Source organism: Leucopleurus acutus, assembly GCF_964270905.1.
Source record: "Leucopleurus acutus genome assembly, chromosome: 10".
Classification (NCBI taxonomy): domain Eukaryota; kingdom Metazoa; phylum Chordata; class Mammalia; order Artiodactyla; family Delphinidae; genus Leucopleurus; species Leucopleurus acutus.
This window is the reverse complement of record NC_139153.1, coordinates 78,509,100-78,531,965: the sequence shown is the minus strand read 5'-3', so window position 1 is coordinate 78,531,965 and position 22,866 is coordinate 78,509,100. Positions and strand designations below refer to the sequence as shown.

The 22,866-nt window shown below is 38.1% G+C and overlaps 1 protein-coding gene across 2 annotated transcripts in view; it reads right to left on the bottom strand.

Annotated features, from left to right (window-relative positions):
* Positions 1–258: 258 nt before the first annotated feature.
* TFAP2D (transcription factor AP-2 delta) overlaps positions 259–22,866 on the bottom strand; it is a gene marked incomplete at its 5' end in the record, with an annotated part of 54,697 nt that continues 32,089 nt past the window's right edge. For both annotated transcript variants that reach the window (XM_082847498.1, XM_082847497.1), the window contains 2 exons: positions 259–775; positions 19,697–19,810. In XM_082847498.1, coding sequence (XP_082703624.1) covers positions 556–775; positions 19,697–19,810 — 334 coding nt within the window. In that variant the 3' untranslated portion in view covers positions 259–555. The remainder of the gene's footprint in view (positions 776–19,696; positions 19,811–22,866) is intronic.

The following is a 22,866-nucleotide window of genomic DNA, read 5'->3' as shown; positions in this document are numbered from 1 at the left end:
TTCATGACTGCCCTTTTCAGTTCCCAGAGCATTTATTGATGGATTGATTGCCAGATTGGTCTATTTAATGGAAAGAGGCACTGTTTTGTTATAGGGGATTAAGTCAAGAAAGACTGGCGCTGTATGCGCTGGTGGTGGAGTCCAGTTTGGTCATGCTTTCTGATCCCTAACTACAGAGTTGGATAAGAAAGTGCAACAGTTAGATGTGAAAAAGCATGTGCTGCCTCTCCAAAGTCCAGAAGTGCTTAAAAACTGTGATGTATATAATTCGGAACAATAAATTACGTGCACAAAAGGAGTTTATCATAACATAAAATTAAAAAGTGACAATTTCATCACACAGTTACACTGCTCTTTTCCTTTTTTTTTTTGTCTTTTTTTTTTTTTTGGTTTTGTCCTTTTTTGTTTCATTTTTCATTTCCATTTTTGTTTTTTATGGAGGGTTGGGGGAGGGCAGAGATTTGGTCCACTGAAGATTAATCACCCTCAATGATATATATATTAGAAAAAATATCAGCAGCAAGACTCTCTGGAAATAGATTCTGTTTGATGTAGCTAGTCAGTCTTTTCTGTTTTGCCCTCTTTCACAGCAGCCTCTGAAGTTTTCCGCAGGGGGGCTTTCTCCGAGGTGCCATGTCCTTGGCCAGAATCCGTCGCTCCGCCATTTTTGTGAGTAGTGTGTTTTTCCAAGTAGTTTAGCATTTCACTGAGGACTGTTTGGAAAGTGCTTAGGGCTGCGCATATTGCTGGGGTCCCAAAGCCATGAGTGATCAAACTGGAAATGAGAAGCGGTAGGAAAAAAGAGATGAGCAATTTGCAGTATGATATGGGGCAACAGATCCCCCCATTTAATCCAGAACAGTCCATTAAACAGGCATTTATTGTGATCCGAAACGGCGCCAAGCATTGTGGAAGGTAGATACAAGTCAATGTATTGCTCTGAACAATAAGAAATTCAGGGACTATCTGGAAGAAAACGTCACTGATAGACTTGATAGGCACTAATTATTAGCAGCTCTGAGTGTTTAACGCACGACTTGACTCTGAGTCTCGATCTCATTAAGAAAGCCAGAAAATACAACTTTCTATTGTGTGGGAATCATCTCGTTTTTAAGAATGGCACGTATGCTTATATAAGCATATATCACCCGAGAAGAGATCAAAATTGGCTGAGTCTGCCTGGGGTTTAGCTGCTCCTCTAACTTCATTCTTCTCTTCTTCAAGGTTATGGAGTTCTATCTGGGCACAAGGCCATCCCGCTGGAGACAACATTCCCAAGCTTTCCTTGCCGCTAAGTTTAGACACAGAGCTAATCCTTCCACTATAGACCACAGAGGAAGCGATGTTTGCAATTCCCACCTTCTTAAAAGGAAAGGGTGTGCCTTCTATTTCCTCTCAAAATAGCTATGGACCTGTGCAGCTGAGGACAAAACAAGATGGCAGGAACCTACTCACCTCCAGTCTCCTAAATGAGAGAAAAATAAAATTCTATCTAATGCAAGCCACTCTTTTTGGGGGTTTCCGCAGATGACTAATTCATTAATAATCATAACTAGTGAGCCAGCGTAGGGAGGGTTGGAGCAACTTCAGCGTCGGTAGCCCTTCCAACCACAACAAATATCATCTCTAGCTGAACAAATACATAAGTGTAGATTCATTCTTTCTGTGAACAAAACCCACCCAGATGGTTCATTTGTGTCCATTGTTTCTGAAGTGACACTGCCAGGTTCTCCCCATAACTCATATCTTGTAAAATATAGAAAAACATGACTGACATATATCATGCATATATTATATCTATCTATAAATAGCATGGCATATATACTGTATATTCAATATATGAAGCCATTAATTGCTTACAAGCCCTAGGTTGTTCAGTTATTGTGATATTAGCAGTTTTTTAATTAATTAATTAATTTTTATTTCTTTATTTTGGCTGCGTTGAGTCTTTGTTGCTGTGTGCGGGCTTTCTCTAGCTGTGGCAAGCGGGGGCTACTCTTTGTTGCGGTGCATGGGCTTCTCATTGTGGTGGCTTCTCTTGCTGTGGATCACGGGCTCTAGGCAAGCAGGCTTCAGTAGTTGTGGCACTTGGGTTCTAGGGGGAGTGGGCTCAGTAGTTGTGGCGCACAGGCTTAGTTGCTCCGCAGCATGTGGGATCTTCCCGGACCAGGGATCAAACCCGTGTCCCCTGCATTGGCAGGCAGATTCTTGACCACTGTGCCACCAGGGAAGTCCCATTAGCAGTTTTAAAATCAAATAGTACCATCCTTCACAATCTGTTAACTAGCTAATTATCCTTCTTAGGGTATGTAATCTTTTTTTTTTTTTTTTTTTTTTTTTGCGGTACGCAGGCCTCTCACTGTTGTGGCCTATCCCATTGCGGAGCACAGGCTCCGGACGCGCAGGCTCAGCGGCCATGGCTCACAGGCCCAGCCGCTCCACGGCATGTGGGATCTTCCCGGACCGGGGCACGAACCTGAGTCCCCTGCATTGGCAGGCAGACTCTCAACCATTGCGCCACCAGGGAAGCCCAGGGTATGTAATCTTTAGGGGCAAAAATTACAAGATCTTAAACTATTGCAGATGAGGGATTTAGGATCTCAGGTAGCCTATTGATATGCCTCAGTGGTGATAATAATAAGATTAGCACATGGAGTTGTTGCTCTGTTAATACACACAGAAGACTCAAGACGATGCCAGACTTTTAGGAAGTGCTCCAATAAATGGTAGCTATTGTTGGCTGTGGAACGTTCACGCTGAGAGGAAACTTTTCTGCATGTCCTTTATATTTTATAGGTTGCCACCATCTTTCATCCAGACATTTTACAAAGCCTGCCCTATGCCTAAGTCATAATTAACATATGTTAAAAAGAAAAAAAGATTTCAGTCTCCAATTATTTAGAAAACAAGACTGGTCAATGTTTTGCCAACTAGGTATACCAAAGTTTGTAACATAAGGCATCATCATAGTTCAAGCATATGCATACGTTGCATTGCTGAGCAGGAAAACTGACTTCAGCTCTATTTCTCCAACGATATAAGTAGAGGGGAATCCAAATGTTTTAGGACTTAATCAGGGAGGAAGGACATAAATGGAATTAACTGAAGTGCTAGAAGAACTAATCATGGCGGCACCTGAAAAAAAGAACCAAATGAAGCCATCTATTAGTGTCTAGATGCTTGGCCCTGGGCAAAAACTGCCTCTTTTCTCTTGTTTTACTCCTGTTCAGGGCTCCTCGTACCGTTAGATAATTTGTTTTTCCTCTCTATTGCCGTGTTCTCTCAGTTGTGACTCCCCTTTTCATCTAGGCTGAATATAGAGAATTTAGTTCCACTTGGGTAAACATTAAGGTTAATAGCCAATATTTGAGTCCTGACCACATGCCAGGCCCTGTTCTAACTGCTTTATTCTGTACCCCCTCACAAAATCCTGTCAACAACTGTAAGAAGTAAGTATTATTATTTCCATTTTACAGGTGAAGAAACTGATATCCAGAAATGTTAAATAATCTGCCTGAGAAATTCCGTACTGCCTCTGTGCTTATCTATGTTCCTCTCAGGCTGTGGGTGCGTTCTACACCTTCTCTGTGAGAAATCGCATTCTGTTGGCAGTTTTAGCTCAGCTTCTCTAACTTAACTTTGTTCTATGGGCAGACTTGTAGACCTGGAAGATCATTCCTCCTCACTTTCCTGTCTAAGACCAGGGTTCTAAAAGGCCAGATACAAAGTAGATGTGTCTGTATAAATGTTTTACTTTTCCATGTTGAGAAGAGTGGTTGCCATAATGAAAAATTCTCAGGCTGGCATCCCTTCTTGACTGATGGCCTTCCTTACTTCTAAAATATGTACCTGGTCTTTAGTAAACTGCACTGTCACCTTCGCCCTGGATTGAGACCTCCTTGCACAGAGTTCTTCACACTGCCTTCAACCTTGGGCACTGTGTGATTTGTGGGAAGTTATGTAGCCTTGTAAGACGACAACAGTCTGACGAAAACATCTGCAAGTTTCTTTCCAGCACTAAGCTTCAATTCACTGGTATAATGCTTATGGCACACTTCTTAAAACCAAGGACATGACAGAAGGTTATAGATGTTGAAAAACCACTTATCTCAACAGGTAAGTCTCAAACTGTGAAATAGTCAACGTAAGAAAAGTAAGGACTTGGGCTTCCCTGGTGGCGCAGTGGTTGAGAGTCCACCTGCCGATGCAGGGGACACGGGTTCGTGCCCCGGTCCGGGAAGATCCCACATGCCGCGGAGGGGCTGGGCCCGTGAGCCATGGCCGCTGAGCCTGCACGTCCGGAGCCTGTGCTCCACAACGGGAGAGGCCACAACAGTGAGAGGCCCGCGTACCGCAAAAAAAAAAAAAAAAAAGTAAGGACTCGAAGTGTTATCATTCTGCATAAAAAACATTATGTAAATGTTGTTAATGTCCTTGATTTCACATGACCTGCACATCAAAATTATGCATGGAACACGACATAGGATGATGCTAAAAGCAAGGTATAGCCTCTGTTCTAGCAGTTTTCGGTAAGGTTTATGAATCTAAATAATTAATCTAATATTATATGAGAACAGCACAGAACAAAATGTGAAATCACAGAATGATTAAAAGAATTTCTGGGAACATCATGTTTTTCTTTTAGCCCCAGCCATTCCAGAAAAATAGGTATATATCTCATTCACAGTGACATACAAAAAGGAGAAAAGGGATAATGTAGAGTCTGCAGAAAAATAAGAGAAAAACAGAAAGAAGAGGCTGATTTTCAGTCCTAGACAGAAAATAAACTAAGGTCATCTATCTGTAAGGTAACACACTATAGTCAAATCTCTAAAATCTTTGATAAGGTCATTTTTTTGCCCTTAGAAAATATTTTTTAGCCACAGGTTTAATCTTTAAGTTATATTTGGCATTTGCATCTATTTTCATCAGATTAATATCAGAGAGCATTTCACAAGTAAATATTACCTGGACTAAACAGCAGCCATGATGGTTTGAAGTAGGTTGTCAAAATATAGAAGTCCTTCTAAATTGAACTTCATCTAAAAGTTTGTCCTCAAGTAGACAAGCTAGAGAGACAATCAGCATTGTTCTAGGTGTATCATCTTCATGCCACGTTTAAAACATTTTGCTGAACAGTGGCAGACAATACAAATGTTGTATCAGATTTCTTAGTGTATTTGCATTTTCCAGCTCTCCTTCCTTCACCCTTTATAATCATATGTTCTATTATTTTACTTTTGAAAGGCTTATCTCTTCTCTATCCTCAAACCTACGATGGTCATTCCTGCTTGTGTACCTTTGTTTGTCCTCCCTCTTTTTTTTTTTCAGCCAATCTAAAAATCACTCAACCTTCAAAGTATCTTGGATGATATCGGAAAAAAAGGAGTTAGTTTCCTGTTCCCTTGATTAAGATATTGAAAAAGATGTGCTCCTGCTAAAGGATAGAAACTTGCCAAAGTGATGAGAAAAATAGAATTCTGAGGAGAAAGGAGTAACATTCCCCCCCAAAAGTGTAAAACTAGAGCCCAGAGAAGACAATGGGAAGAAAATAAGTGAGGGCAAGATCTCATCATCAAAGTGGGAGCTATATGCAGCCATATCACTTAGAGCATAAGTGATCATCGAAGTATCCTAGATTTTAACGTAAATGGCAAATAAGATGTTATATGTATCTCCAACAATCTGTGGCTTGAGTTCTTACCATAAACTGGTAATCAAAAGTAAGAGTCTTGGACTTCCCTGGTGGTGCAAAGGTTAAGAATCCGCCTGCCAATGCAGGGGACACGGGTTTGATCCCTGGTCTGGGAAGATCCCACATGCCACGGAGCAACTAAGCCCGTGCACCACAACTACTGAGCCCGCGCACCCTAGAGCCCAACTGCCACAACTACTGAGCCCGCGTGCTACAACTACTGAAGCCCGTGTGTCTGGAGCCCATGATCCACAACAAGAGAAGCCACCGCAGTGAGAAGCCGGCACACCGCATCAAAGACCAGCCCCCACTCGCCACAACTAGAGAAAAGCCCACGCGCAGCAACGAAGATCCAACACAGGCAAAAATAAAATATAAATAAATGAAATTAAATTTTAAAAGAAAGTTAGAGTCTAATCTTAAGAAAAGAAAAATACGAAGGGTTGTTACAAAATAAAACCAAACCACCAGGCAACAGCAACAACTAAAACAAACAGGACTGAGGTAGAGCGCTCCTATTGTCAACCTACACTCTACCTGACATCGTCTGCTGCCAGCATCTGGGCATTTATCATTTCCAGGAGGCAGCAGCCTTGAGGATGAAGAGGTGGGACTCCCGTGTATGGAATAATTGACTTAGCAAAGACTAAAGTTTCCTCGGTTTCATTCAGGAGACTCTGTTGCCCAGGCCTATAGGATTTAGTTTGAAGTTCTGTTCCAAGAATGAGGAAGAGGAACAATGCAGAGAGAGGCCTGGGGGAGAGAGTGCTACGTTAGCAAGTGAAAGATTCAATGGTAATTAAGAAACTTCGCTTTCTTTTCAAAGAGTTTAATCTTTAAAACTGGCAATGGTATTAATGGAACTGCAACTTTTTTTTTCAAGTATAGGAAACTCCTATTTCAGGATAAAGAAAACAGAGGCATGTGTTTCTGAGACACTTGAGTGGTTAGGTAACCTTTGAAAACTCATGGAAAATGGGGAGGAAGTAGTGAAATGGAACAGAGTAACGTGCCTTAAGAATTAAAGCAGGAGAAAAGAGACAGATTTTAGAAATTCTAGGTTATTAAATTACATTTAATTAGTCCTTAACGAATTTCTTAAAATGGGATATATTAAAAAATCAGGTATACCGACTTTAAATTTACATACGATAATATTAGCCCTTTTAGGTATATAGTTCGTTGAATTTTGACAAACCCATACAGTTGTGTAATGACCACCATTACCCAAAACATTTTCTCGTGATCCCTTTCGGTCAGATCCCACCCCCAGATCTTGGGAATCAGTGTTCTAATTTCTATCTCTATAGTTTTTACTTTTTCCCCCGAATGTCGTATAAATTGAATCATGAAGTCTATAGACTTTTATGACTGTCTGTTTTCACTTTGCCTAATAATTTTGAGATTCATCCATGTTTTGGTGTTTATCAATAGATTATTTCTTTTTATTGCTGGTAGGTATTCCATTGAATGGGATTATTGCAATTTGTTCATGTAATGGGTTATTACTAATTTAAGGGCTAATATTTAAGAAATAGAAGTGATCGCTGAAATGCTGCATGGCTTCAGTAATAATTGAGTTAACAAGGGCTAAAGGGTCCTCAGTTTCCAGTGGAGTGCTGCAAGGCTTTCCCATTAATCCCACTCTCCTCCACACCTTAATTGACAATGTGATTGACAGCGTCATGGATTTGTAACTTAATGGCTGGTATTAAAACAGAGAGAAAAATTCCTGCACTGGTTAGCAGAACCAAAGTGCTGAAATACCTTCCCGTGGTAAAAAGCTTAGTTGGTGGGCTAAATCAATGATGTGAAATTTAGGAAAGATTAAGGAAAACATATCTGTTTGCAGTATGTTGAGAGAGGGAGAGAGTTGACTCAAGCAATTCTTAGGGAAAAGGCACACCAGATCAGTAAGTCTAAACCATAAAGGGAGGATCAAAATGTGAGCTTCAGATCATAGCTAGTCAGGCTTAGAACTCCATTTACCTTGAACTATTCTCTCTCTGTCTAAGCAGATTCCAGCTCATTGATTTAATTTTCCTATTTCACCCTGAGGAGCAGGGTTCTGACAGACACCTGCTGAGAAAATCCAGACTGTTTACGCACCTGATGTTCTAGAAAATGTAACTTATATTTAACGGTCATCTACTTAATTTTATTCGTGGTTTTAAAAACTCCTATTTTGCTAGACTTCCTAATTAACATTCTTTAGAGCATCTTTCTTCCACATAAACCATCCCTTCAAATTGGCTGTTTGCTGGATCCAGAGGTGAAGCTCTACTTTTGACTTTCCCCCTAAGTGTTAAAGTGTGTTCACATCTCAGCAGCTGGAGAGATACCACAGGGTAGAACCACCCTTTCTAGGGAGACGGTGTTTGTTTGAGTGTGCGTGCACATGTACATGTTGTTGACTTAACACTGTTTTTATTAACCTGAATACGTCCTATAGATATAGATTTTAACTTTTTAAAGGAAAATATACTGCAACAGTTCAAAATGTATTCTCTATCAGTGGGATTAAAAATGAAGAAATTGAGACAGAAATGAAACAGGAAATAGAGGATGGTAGAAAAGAGATTGCTATTTGAAAAAGAATAAATTATAATCCTTTCTCCTTTTTCCCTGTGTAATTTTGCTAATAAGGTGTTATTAACAACCCATCTTTAACTCCAACAGTATTTATACTTACAAACTATTTGACATTAATGATGAGGAATTATAATAGAAATTTCACAAACTCCCTGTGACCTCTGGCTAAATGAATTTCTTTTGCTTGTGGACAAGGCCTTACGTATTTAGCTTTAGACACTCCAAAGCTTCAGTGCTTACTTGGAATATAGGTTAATATAGGATTCTGAATGAACATATACCAGAGGAACAAGAGCTGCTTAACTTTCCTTAATCTAAGTAAATATGGTTTACATTTCACCAGCTCTCTTGTCCGCTAGAGCCGTGGTACAAAGCTGTTTCCATATTGCTCTAATTGTCCTTTGGAAATGTTTTATCATTACTTTAATTGATTTGTCTAAACGAATTCAAATTAAACCACTCAGGCAATTTTCTAAAACATAGCCTAAAGCAAATTCCTATGGAATCTTCCCCTGAATTCTTCCTATCTTGGCAAGAGTTGGGCCTGGCACATGAAAAGATGCTCAACATTGCTAATTATTAGAGCAATTCAAATCAAAACAGCAATGAGACATCACCCCACACCTGTCAGAATGGCTATCATCAAAAAGTCTGCAAATAACAAATGCTGGTGATGATGTGGAGAAAAGGAAACCCTTATACACTATTGATGGGAATGTAAATTGGTGGAAAACCATATGGAGGTTTCTCAAAAAGCTAAAAATAGAGCTATCAGTATGATCCAGCAATTCCACTCCTGGGTATATATCCAGAAAAAAAAAACGAGAGCACTGGTGCAAAAACATACATGTACCCCAATGTTCATAGCATCATTATTTATAATTGCCAACATATGGAAGCAACCCAACTGTCCATCAACAGACAAATGGACCAAGAAGATGTGGTATGTATTAGCCACACACACAAAATTAAAACCTCCCATTTGCAGCAATGTGGATGAACCTAGAGGATATCACGCTTAGTGAAACAAATTAGACAGAGAAAGACAAATACTGTATGAAATCACTTATATGTGGAATCTAAAAAATAATACAAACGGATGACTATAGCAAAACAGAAACAGACTCACAGATACAGAAAACAAACTAGTGGTTACCAGAGGGTACAGGGAAGGGGGGAGGGGCAAGTTAGGGTTACAGGATTAAGAGATAAAACTACTTTGTATAAAATAGATAAGCAACAAGGATATACTGTAGAGCACAGGGAATTACAGTCATTATCTTATAATAACATTTAATAAAGTATAATCTGTAAAAATACTGAATCACTGTGCTGTACACGTGAAACTAATATAATATTGTAAGTCAACTGTACTTGAATTTAAAAAAAAGAGTTGGGCCTGGGATCAAACACATCCTTTCCACCTACTAAGGGAACACTGATTTAACAGGATTAAAAGGAAAATAAAAGTCTCACTCCTATTTGCCACTGAGGACTGCCTCACTCAGTTGTGTCTGACAACTAAGGACGGATTCTTCTAGCTTTCTTTTGGGATACAAAAAGCTGGAAGTAGTAGATACTATTATACTACAAGCTAGAAGACTGAAAATCAAGAGAAAATACTCTACCATCATCATTTAGATAATTAAAGCAAAAGCTGATTTTTCTTTGTCAAATTTCAACTTTCTATCTGGAGAAGTTTTTGGTGTGTGTAAAGGTTGAAATAGTTTGGGCTATTGTTCCTATCATTTTGTTATGTTGCATCATTCCAGTGGGTGTTTGGTCTCATGTACCTTTGATTTTCCGAATAGCATAGAGATGCCACTGTTATCAACCTCAGTTCTGCTTTCCGGCCTCTGGGAGGCATGCAGGCAGCAAGATTTAAAGGGAAGACAAGCCTCCTTTTCCTTCTCTCCTGGATTATTCAGAGACTGCAGGTTTAGGTCCAACTGTAGCCTGAGGCTCAGTCTGTACTCCTCACTACTCTTTTAGGTGGCAGATGGAAAAATGCCTTCTTCCACTCATGAGAACAGCCATGAGGGCAGGAGGCTGGGAGACAGACCCTGGAGAACACCAGCAAAGGATTGTGGGGCTTCTCTGCAAAACCTTAGTTCTTTTCAGAACCATGAGGGGAAGATGCTTCTTCTCTCTGAAGTGGCACAACTCCTGAATATAGGTCATGGGAAGAGACCTCAGCCTGAGGAAAGCAGCTGGGTCTTAAGCACCCAGAACTTGATGGCATCTATCCTTTCTAGCCAAACTGGTTGAGGAAGCAGAGAAAAAGGAAACTGACTGATTGTGCTTATTTTCTACATAAATTATATTATCCCCTAGCCCCCAGGGCTTTTAAAATGGAGTTTAATTGAGGTGCATAATTAAGGTATATGGTTCTCTGGTAGTGAGTAGCAACTCACTTGTTAGCAAGGCCTTGTCAGCACCCACAAATGTTCTATGGTTTCTTTAGCTGGTGGTTCTCAGCCCTAGATACATGCAAGAATCACCCAGGGAGTTTATTTAAAAAAATGCCAGCGTGCGGGTCCCACCCCGGAGATCCTGATTTAATTGGTTTGGGATGGGTCCAAAACATCAGTATTTTAGAAACAGTACTGAATAGTTTAAATGTAGCTAGGGAGTTAGGCATGTTCCCTTAGAGCCAAGAAATGACACCTAAATACCGGGTTGGCTAACCTCCCCGGGTAAAAGAGGAAGCTGAACTTTTCCAGTATTTCCCCCAAGAACTTCTGCAGAGCCTTAGTTCCATGGAATGTTAATAGGTATTCTGAGAAAAAAACAGTTTCTGTGATCAAGTTTTGGAGACAGGAAGCTAAGCATTCCTTCCATTCAAAACCAGTTTTGGGAGCTTATAACATGCCAATTGCGTTGGCGTACCTCTAGAGGAGTATGGTAGTCAGGGTTTCTTGAGTCAAAAAAAACACTTGACCATGACACACTTTCAAGGAGCAGCTCATGGGACTGTGAAACTCACTTTGGAGAAGTGCATTTATGACTGTCCTGAACCTCTGCCAGGTTGGGAGACGTGATTGCCTATCCATCACTCTAAGGGCACGTTTCTCCTGTTTTTCTCAGCCACTTACTCTGAGGTCCCAAAGGGATTGAGTCCTTGTGATTCCATTTTACTTCACTCCATCTCATTAGCAAAGGAAGCTAAGGGTATAATCATTGCACACACATTAGGAGAGACCAAAGTCAATCACATCCAAGTCAATTTTTTGAAGGTAAAGACATTTTTTTTGATATCTCCACCCTATTTTTTACATATGGAAATAGAGCTTTTGGGGATAAATTAACCATGTCCTTATATTTCTCCCTATCAGACAATTCATATTTTCTTTGTAGAATAGGGGAAGGAAAATGCTAAGCTGAGGACTCGTGCTCTCTTAGATGAATTTAGTCAACTGTTGACTTCTGGGGAAACTTTTTTATTGAAGTAACCTTGGTTTATAACATTATGTAAGTTTCATGTGCACATTATATTTCTACTTCTGTATATACAACAGTGTGCTCACCACCAAATACATAGTTTCCATCAGCTGTTGACTTTTTTAAATGAACAAGTTGCTAAAACATAAAGAGAAGAAGTGAGATCACATGGAAACACAGCATAAATGACTGATTGAGCAGTAAATGGAGAATGGAATAAAGAAGCTTAGAAGGAGCCTTCAAGATCATCCAGCTTAACTGTTGTCAATTTACAGATGAACGTGCAGAGGCCAGACTGGTAAAGGTCTGCTCTAAATCCACACTTCCAGCCGGAAACCGAGAGGAGACTGAGCTAGACGCCCTGATATCCATTCTGAGTATTTCCCATGATTTCGTGCTGTCTCTCCCCCAACCCACAGATCAACAAAGATAGAAATTATTTAAATACAAATTCACCAAATTATTCACATGTAATGGTTAGGGGACAATGTTTGTAAATTTTTATTAGAAACAGTTGCTTCTGGTTTCTTTTGTTTGAATTACCAGTCTCCTATGTGCTGAACCTAAAAATCCATTAAAATGTCATCAAATCACCTGCAATAGATGTTTTTATGTTCATATCTCCTGCAGCATTTGGTTTGGGGCCACGCACTTTGTGAAGGACAATAAATACTGGCAAGTGATTTACACTTTAATTTCTTGCTTAACGTTAAGTAAAGGTAAGTAATTTAATGTAGATTCATGCAAGAAGGGCATCATGGTTCCACTTACCTGCTAAGGAAGTGAAAACTGTTGCCTGTTTTTATAGTCTACATTTTTTTCTATTGAAAGTTTTACTTCAAGGGAAAGAGGTTTTTTTCTCTTATGTAAATACAGGCTGTCCTTTTTTACTTAAGTAGTGAATAAGACCACTTACAGGTATGTTTTTCTTTGAAGTGGAGAATGTAAGTGCACTTTTGGAGTCTAGGTTAAAGTTTTAAAGTTTAATTTCAGCCTTACATAAAGGAGCTTCAGTGTGGAAAACATAGGATTTTTTTTCCTTCACAATTCAGGCCTATTATTTCCAACATTCTTAAATAAAATGGTCTTCAAAGTCCCCTTGAACTGGCAGAACATCCTGAAGGGGTCAATAATTCTGTTTCTTAAATCTAAGCCTAGGCATGTAATTTATTTTACGATGTTTTCTTCTGGGATTAGAGATTTAATTGAAATTTCTTTATTTCTCTTCTGACACTAAAAATGCTTCCACAAGATTAATAAAATCCTCCACTCCTGGTTGCCTTCCCCACCATTTTCCCGTCCCAAGAAAATGAAAAACTAAAAACAAAAAACAAAAACTATACACATCTTAGGCTCCTTGGAGAAGACGTGTCCACATTTAAATAGAGACACACATCCTATCTTCAGTGTGTTGTCAAGCACATAGCACTCAGAAGATTCTAGTTGAGTTGACTGGAATGCATGTCATACGTAGAACATAAAGAGAAGGGGGATGAACGGCCCAGGAAGAGAAAATTCAGAGAGACATGAGCGCTGCCTCTAGAAACTGGGAGGGAAACAGGATTAAACTGACTCTATAGGGCCCCCAAGGAGTGGGAATGTTAGGGAGACAGATCTTGGCCCAACGGAGGGAAGGCATTGCTAATAGAGTTGTCAGAGATAGAAGGGATGCCGAGGCACGAAAAGAGCAGCCTATCACTGGAAGTTATCGAGCCTGGGATGGGTGACAACTTGACAGGGATGTTGGAGGGAAGATTCAAATGTTGGAGGAGAGTGGGGAACTTAAGGGGCCTTCCAACACGGAGAATCAATGAGGAGAATTTAATCACCAGCAAACACAGACATCGGGGACAGCCTATGCATTTCTTATTTCCAAAGCGTTATGGGAGTTGTAGGAGGGTCTATTTCTAAGAAGATGTGATGTCAGTATACTTTGTGACTCAAATAGAAGAATTCAAGCACATTGAACATTTCACTTCCCCAGCCCATGGTCCAATGAAAACACCAAGGCCCTGGGAATGAACCAGAGGCAAATATATCCAAGACAAAACAGAGTTAGTATCGTATTCTACATTTAGTAACATATAGGTATTGGGCACATACTGTGTGCTAAGTACTGTGGATAGACAGAGGAAATCCTACAAGGACCTACTGTATAACACAGGGAACTATACTCAATATTTTGCAATAACCTATAAGGGAAAAGAATCTGAAAAAAAGAGATACATATGTATGTAAAACTGAATCACTGTGCTGTACACCTGAAACTGACACGGTATTGTAAATCAACTATATTTCAATAAAAAAATATTTACAGTAAAAAAAAAAGGGGGGGAAATCCTTTCCCAATTATCCCAGGTAATTACCTGCACTCTACTTAACACTCTTATAATCTCTCTATGTTATATTTTAAGTCTTTGTATGTAACTGTCTTCCACTTCAGAAGTACTTAAAGATGGGACAATCCTTTGGCCATCTTTGCACCACCTGCCCTTAGCACAGTAAAATACAAGAAACAGTAAAATATCACGCTCCCAAGGTGGGTGTTGAGAAAGAAAACAACCTCATTTTCCCAACAGGTTGTTTTCTCTGAACTGAGCATTAAAAATAGTCTAGCTTCCTCCCCTTACTTACGTTGTTCAACGTGCTTTTGCTTGACTTTAGATTCAAGGATATTAGGAGAACATAAGACACAAAGAAGGGCAAAGTTATTAAGATTTCTTGAGATCTCAAAGAAGGGAATTCCTAACATTTCAGAAAATTAGGGCTCTGGTTTCATCTGAGCTGAGTCTGTTCTGTCCGCGAAGTCCCACGCCACCTTGGTCTAATTGTCATCACCATTCCGGGGAACTGTGTCTGTGGGGACTTCCGCAGATTTCAATCAATCATCTTCCCCTTTCCAGTAGATGCTGTGGTGTCTGCTCTGGTCTCTAAAGCAATATACACTTTGGATGGTACTCAGTAAAGTATAAATAATGGATAAACCTGCCTCCTGTCATTTTGATAGAAACAAGCAGCTTTCCAGGCTGTGAGTCGATCACGAGAAGGGTCACTACTCTCCCCACCGTTTCCCAGAGCACCCTGATATGTCAGTTACCACAGAAAACTGGAAGTAGTTATCTGGGCTTTCCAAGGCCAAATCATTCCCTAGCTCTACCTAGACATATTCAATCTGCTGAAAGTAAGCCATGGTTCTCCAGGTACCAAATCAGCCACCCTGGAAGATGTAATTCAAGTGGTTTGCACTGGGAAGGAGATTCTGACGAAATAAAATAGTAGCACAAGTTGATGCTACTAATCAGAGTCGTCTCTATGCTTATCCAGTCACACTCTCTCCTTACTTCTTTCCCAGACAGCACTCAGCAAAAACAGTGGAAAATCAGACTCTGCTAATGGACTGTTTTCAACATCAGATGTGGTATGTTTCCTTTCTAACACATTTTTCTCTTGAGCTGATGCTTCTATCAAATTAAAGTTACCACCATCAGTAGGAAATTATGAAAGAGACACCTTCCATGCTAACACATTGTTACCCAGATTACTAGCAGGATAATAGATGCAGAATCTCTTTAATTCATTAGAGTATAAGACAGAACTTTACATAATTCTCAATGTCACTTTAAAAATGAATTAGAGGTTTCCCTGGTGGCGCAGTGGTTGAGAGTCCGCCTGCCGATGCAGGGGACACGGGTTCGTGCCCTGGTCCGGGAAGATCCCACATGCTGCGGAGCGGCTAGGCCCGTGAGCCATGGCCACTGAGTCTGCGCGTCCGGAGCCTGTGCTCCGCAATGGGAGAGGCCACAACACTGAGAGGCCCGCGTACCGCAAAAAAAAAAAAAAGACTTAGAAATGTTTTTCTTCCAAGGGAAAAGAAGCTAATAGTCTTGGAATATCCTAGGACTGTGAGCTGTCTAGACTTAAAGCTGTCTAATTATCAGAATCAACTTCAGATTTTGCAAGTTATACAGATGCCTGAGTCCAATCCTAGACTTGACCTATTGAATTAGATAGATCTTTAAAAGTATACTTCAGGCCTCAAGATTTTTTTTTTTTGGCAACACCATGCAGCTTGCAGGATCTTAGTCCCCCAACCAGGGATCGAACCCATGTCCTCGGCAGTGAAATCACAGAATCCTAGCCACTGGACAGCCAGGGAATTCCCTTTTGTCTTCTTTTTTTGGCTTTTTTTTTGGCCTCAAGACTTTTAAAAAGCTCTAAGGGAAATTCCACTATGAACCCAGGTTTAAGAGCTACACTTCTAAAGTGTGAGGTATTTTTCCAAGGTCAGGCAACGAGCTGATCTTACAGTCCTATTAAGATATTTTATTGAGGCTACTTTTAATAAATACACAGTAAAAACCAAAAGAAACACACACTTAAATTCGGTTTACATCAGCAGACTTAAACTTGGATTTTAATTGGAAATGTCAACCATGTTTAAAACTTTTGTTTAAAAGAATATTGTTTAAGACATGCAAAAAAAATAAAGTTGGACACATCTTACACCATATACAAAAATTAACTCAAAATGGATCAAAGATCTAAACATAAGACCTAAAACTCTAAAACTCTTAGAAGAAAACACAGTTGGGGGAAAGCTTCATGACACGAGATATGGCAAGGATTTCCTGGATATAACATCAAAAACACAGGCAACAAAAATAAAAATAGGCAAATTGAACTATATCAAAAACCTCTGTGCATCAAAGAACACAACAGAATAAAAAGTCAACCTACAGAGTGGGAGAAAATATTTACAAATTGTATATTTAATATGGGGTTAATATCCAGAATATATAAAGAACTCCCACAACTCAACAACAAAAAGCAAATAACCAGATTTACAAATGGGCAAAGGATGTGAATAAAGAGCTCTTCTAAGATGCCATAGAAATGGCCAACAAGCATATTAAAAGATGCTTAACGTCATATTCATTAAGGAAATGCAAATCAAAACTTCAATGAGATATCACCTCACACTCATTAGGATAGCTACTATCTGCCCCGCAAATAAAATCACAACAGTAAATAACAAGAGGTAGAGGTATTAGAACCCTGTGCCCTGTTGGTGGGAATGTAAAATGGTGCAGGCACATTGGAAAACAATATGACATTTTCTCAAAAATTAAAAATAGAATGACCATAGACATAGTGATTCTACTTATGGACATATATCCAAAAAAATTGAAAGCAGGATCTTCAAAAGATATTTGCACACCCATGTTCAGAGCAGCACTATTCACAACAGCCAAGAGGCAGAAGCAACCCAAGTCTCCACTAATGGATGACTGGATAAGCGAAATGTGGTATACATGTACAATAGAATATTATTCAGTCTTAGAGGAAAGGAAATTTAGCATGTGCTACAACATAGATGAACCTTGAAAACATTATGCTAAGTGAAATAAGTCAATCACAAAAAGACAAATACTGTATGAGTTTACTTATTTGAAGTATTTAGTCAAATTCATAGGGACAGAAAGTAGAATGGTGGTTGCCAAGGGCTGGGGGGAAGGGGAAATTTGTTGTTTAATGGCTATAGAGTTTCAGATTTGCAAAATGAAAAAAATCCTGGAGACTGGTTGCCCAACCATGTGAATATACTTAACATTACTGAACTGTACGCTTAGAAGTGATTAAGACGGTAAATGCTGTTGTGTTTTTTTAACCACAATTTTAAAAAAAGATATAATTAAGGAAATTTGCCGTAAAGTGAATTTTGGTTAAGTGATTTTTAACGTCATACTACCCGCCATTGTGAAATCCAGAAGATTTCATCTAAATAAATAATCAGAATGTAGTTAAAGCAAAATATATGAAAAAATCTGACAAACATTACAAAAGCATAATAAATGGGAGTCGTAACTTTCTGATAGCTAACTATTCAACATATCAATAATAATACCAAAGTTTTATAGGTGATACATTTATAAGTAGATATACCATGTAATGGTAAATGTGTTAAGATATGGCTGTACATTTCAAATTGTTGTGACTGAGAATCTGCAGCTATATATCTTCTCGAGAGTTTTATACCCAAAATGTAATCTCTCTTTTTTACGGAGAATGAGGAGGAACAATTTACCATATATTTAGCTTTTCTCTAGGAAACATCAGACTAGCTTCTCTGGGTAATTCTAGACTAGCTTGTTACTATATTTTGCATGGGGAGGAACCAAAGAGCATATAAAGCACATGTAGGAAACATTCAGCTCAAGTTCAGAAATGAAAGTTTTCTCTAAAGAGTTCTGTGGCATTAAGTTGGCAGATGACTCAGGTATCAACAAATTAGCAGATTGTACGTACGCTAAACAGACAAATAGTTTGCCTATTTATTTTACACTGTAGCTGATATCCAATTTACCCACTGATGCCGTAGTCTGTTTTGAGCCTTGAAAAAGGACAGCTCACTGTCCAATAAAGGCTATGACCTCTGTGATTGGAAATGACCTAGCAGACATGACAGAGAGCCCCAGTTCTCTGTATTCCAACAGTAAGTTCCTTCTTGGAGTAAATCTGTAACTCAACAAACCTCCTTAAATCCAGAATTGAACTTGTATAAAAATTATTAAGCTGTGAATTGAACTTCTGTAAAAACTATTAATCCCTTAAGTATGTATACAAATAAAAATGCGGGAAAAATTTGTACAGATATGATAGTAGAGCAGTTTGTACTTTTAAAACTTGGATCAGTGGTGCAGTAAACAGTATATCATTTATTGAATGCTTACTCGGTATTCATTTTCTCATTTTAGCTCACTACCACCATGTCACGGAGCGGTTCTTATTCCATTAAAAGCTAGGGAAAGAAAAGCTTGAGAAGAGTACATACATTACCCCAAATAATCCAGCTCAGATGTATTAAGGGTCTGGATTTGAAGACCGTTCTCTTGACTCCAAAGTCTTTTGCTCTTAACTTTTAAGCAATACGCTTTCTCCCAGTTTTAGTACACTCACCTTCACTAACCCAATTGTATGGTAGAAGAAAAGTCCTGGGAACTTATCCTACATTTGGTGCATTTTTAGAAGACAAATCCTTTAATCTTCGGAGAGGTGTCTATTACACCTTGAGGAGTATTGTGACATGATGAAAAATTAAGTATTTTATTTAAAAGTCTCTGATGTTGCAGATAAAATTCCAACTTACTTAAATATCCATTATTTTGTATAACAGAATATCTTCCTCAAAAGCATTATAATCATTGAGAGGTATTGAAAGCATTTTGAAATTTAATTATGTTGGTCTTTCCTTAGCATTGATTTTTTAAACTAAATGATAATAATAAAAAGAGGATAAATAAAAATTTTTATTGATGAGAAATGTCATGTAGGCATTAGAATTCTAGAGTTTAACATTTGGAAGGCACCTGAAAAATTATCATGTTCGTTTCCACATTGCAACCAGGGCATAAATTAACCAAGAAAAATAGTCTATTCTCTTCCAAAGAATTTCAGAAAATGAAATTTAAGATATACTTTCAATAATACATCCTGGGTTCTTTAAAATATGCTTGTGTGGTCTAACTTAAGAACCATGCGCGGTTTCTAACTGCAGAGAAATCATTAGCGTACTCCTGGAAAATCAGTCTCGGATGTCCCATTAGTTTCTATCACATCGTCTGCCTATTCAACGATTCACCTAATCAAGGTAAAGAACTGTTTAAAGGATTTCAGGATCCTGATCTAAAAGTGCTATTGTTTGAAATAATAGTGCTCACAGTCACAGGTTCTTTGAAATCACACAAAGTTATAAGTTTTCTGATCCAAAGTGCTTCATGCTTTAGTTACTTTTACAATTTGATCTTAGGTGCTTGGAATTTCAAAAATTTCAGGCAGTCACCATATATATATATATATATATGTTTTATCTCTAAATGGAACTGTGATAGGACTACACACGTCTGGGTTAATAAAGATGGTTTTAACAATTTAGAAGAGAGTCTGAACAAATTGAAAAACGATTCTTACCTGAAATGTGTTAAGTGTCTCTGGATGTCAAGGTCTAGAATTGGAGTGGGTCTGGAGGATCCCAGCGGTGATCTATCTTGGCTCAAGAGGTCTTGAAATTCTTTACAAATTTGTCTAAAATAAAAGATTCAAAATTAAAGTTGAACTCTTGAGACGGGGCTTTAATTTCATCCCATGCTATTTTTCCAAAGGCTTGTTTTCTCTCTTAAAAGAGGACTAGATAAGTATCATAAAGCAACCTCTGAAGTTCCATCTACGACATACAGATGAGGTTACAATGAGTTACAATAGCAACTATGCTCTCGAGTTGATCATGCTCTCAAGATGATCATGAAGACTTTCAAGTGAGTAACAGTCCAGGAACATTGACAAAACCAACGTTCATTTTTAAGGTGAATATTCATAGATTAACCTCAGTATAAGGGAAAATCTATAAAACAGGACCGCAATTAATAATTCCTTTAAAAAACTTAAAATGTGATTCTGGGGGTGGGGTATCCTGTCTGTAAACAAGTTTAAATCAAGCTATAGGCTTATTTCAGAGCCATGATTCAAGTAGACTTTGGGAAATCCCTTTCCCCAATATTTCATTATAATTCAGACTCTTCTGGACTAAATTTGTGTTTTTAATATTTGAAGTAGACAATCACCCAAATTTAGTCTACTAGCCTCATTTTGTCTCAGAAAAATGATTACATTGTGCTCCACGTAAGATAGTTTCTTGCAAAAAAGTATCAGCAAGGGCATTTTTCTGCTGCTTTTCTTAATTTAAATGATTATGATTTCTGATCATTGGTTTCATATTACCATGATTGTTCGATAACAGTAAAGCCCTTGTGATACATAGTCCAAAAGATACAATTCTGAAGAAGCAAACATATGAAGGAACCGTGTGTGTGTGTGTTTTTTAACAACAAAACACTAGATTAATGCAGAAGCTGAAGAGTGAAGTAAAAGACTGCCGAGGAATCGCTCAAAAGAATCCATCAACTAAGTGAAACCACTCCACATTCAAGGCATACTATGATGGTGATTAGGTTTTCTGTCTGGATTTGCAATGGGCAGTCACAAAATGTAATAATGTAGCCCTGACTATAATTACCTATGGGGCCAAAATCAAGTACAGAAGGGTCAAATTATTCCAAGTGAAAGCCACTGCATGGGCCCAGCCACAAAGTCCTCTCCAAAGCATTGGTGTCATTAAGCAAAAAACTACTACAAAGTGACAAAATGTCTTGAGGCCCAAACAACGTACCATTGAGTTAAAATCAGAGGAGGCTTGTTTATTATAAGGTACCCCATATTTATTGAATTCTTCTGGAGATCATGTGAGACTTTTTTTTTTTTTACAAGCAATGAGTCTCAGTTTTAATGCCAGTGTTCAAATATCATCATTTCACAGAATTTGCCTTACTCATTTTGAACAGAAGTGAAAGTAAAAGAGGGTCATAGGGAAAGGAAAAGCCAAACAACAAACAGGTAAGTCTTTACCTGCTCTAAATCAAACAGGATCCTCCACACCACCTGTTAATGTTTGGTTGCGTCTCAGATGTAGTATCTAAAGGCATGTTTTAACAGTGCATGTGTGTACTTCCACTGAAAATATTTTATCTGAACTTCTCACTTTTTCTGTTCTGAGTTAGACTCAGTTGGCTGACTTTCAGGTGCATTGCCTATGTTTAATTAACGAGTAGCAACTTAAATTAAATGTTGATATTATTTGTTAGCATCAAACGATGACATTTGGTGGGGCATCATTATCTGTTGTGCTTTATGTTATTTAATAGTGAGATATATTGTTATCTTTGTTTTTAGAAAATGTCTTACTAAATTTTAAAATACAGACTCTTGCTATCACTTTTCAGACTAGCAATGTGAATTACTACGTGGTAGGTCATCAGTATGATGCATTATTACAAAGGAATATTGGAGTTGTTTAACGACTGGTCTCTTAATTTTCTATCAGATTAAAATGTATTAAAAATTTAAGTGGAGGTTAAACCATTGCTTTAGTTCGTGTGTTATGATATGGGAATTTCTCGGATAATTGAATAAACTAATTTAAAGTTGGCAAATCAACTTCTTTACTGTTTAAACAACAGAGCAAGTTACAATAAACTTAAAGTTGAGGAAGAAATGAAGAAAAGGCAAGTGTGGAAAAATTTAACTTATGCTAAGCAATTCAACTACTCCACACATGAAGCTGTATCAGGAGAAGTTTCAGAATTTTCAGCCTTGATATTTGATTCTTCTGCTTAATTCACTGACTTTGGACAGCCTCCAGACTTAAAAACAGATGACAATTTTGTAGATTTCCTTTAGGCAATTATCATCATCACATTATGACAGTTACAGAGTTATTATTTTTATGCTTAGTTTTATTCTTATTTAAATTTTTATCTATGAAGCTACAGTAAGAAATACTCTTATTTCTCCAAACAAAATGTCACATTATGAATTACGTAACACAAGATGATCTTCGATGAATCATAAATTCTAACTTTATCACTTACGTCACTGTCCTTAAGGATATAATTTTTTAGCTGATGTCTGAATTTAAAGTTCTGTTTCTCCTTTTGACTATTAATGTTATGGTTAAAATTAAAACTCGCTAACTATTCCGCTTTACCCTAATGCAGATCAAGGGTTAATCATATTTAGTTCTAAATTCAATGAAGAGGTTTAAATGTGTTTTTCATAAATCAAATAAATGTTTTGTCCAGTACATTTTTAGATTTCAAAAACTGTCTAACTCAGTTTCTATTACCCCCCTTAAATAATTATCTAATTACACGAAAATGTTTGGTTAATCAACAAAGCACTGGGAATAAAGAGGAATTAGGAGGGTAACGGCACTTAATCAATGAGGCTTTCTTACAATTGTATACTCGGCAGTATAATTAAATACAACAGAATCTGTTATTCATAGAGGTAAAAAAGAAATATGTAAGCCATTGTGCCCATGTGGATCAGCAATTGGATCTCTCATCTAAAGAATTTTGAATTTTGTATATATTTTTGATACAATTGTCACAGTCCTGTGAACAAAGAAAGGTGAACTGATTAGAATGTAATGAATATCCAGGTAGATTACTTAATTTCAACACTGAGCATTTTAATCGAAAACAGCCAATGCTTTACCATTGGAAAATTTAGAAACTACTCAGAAC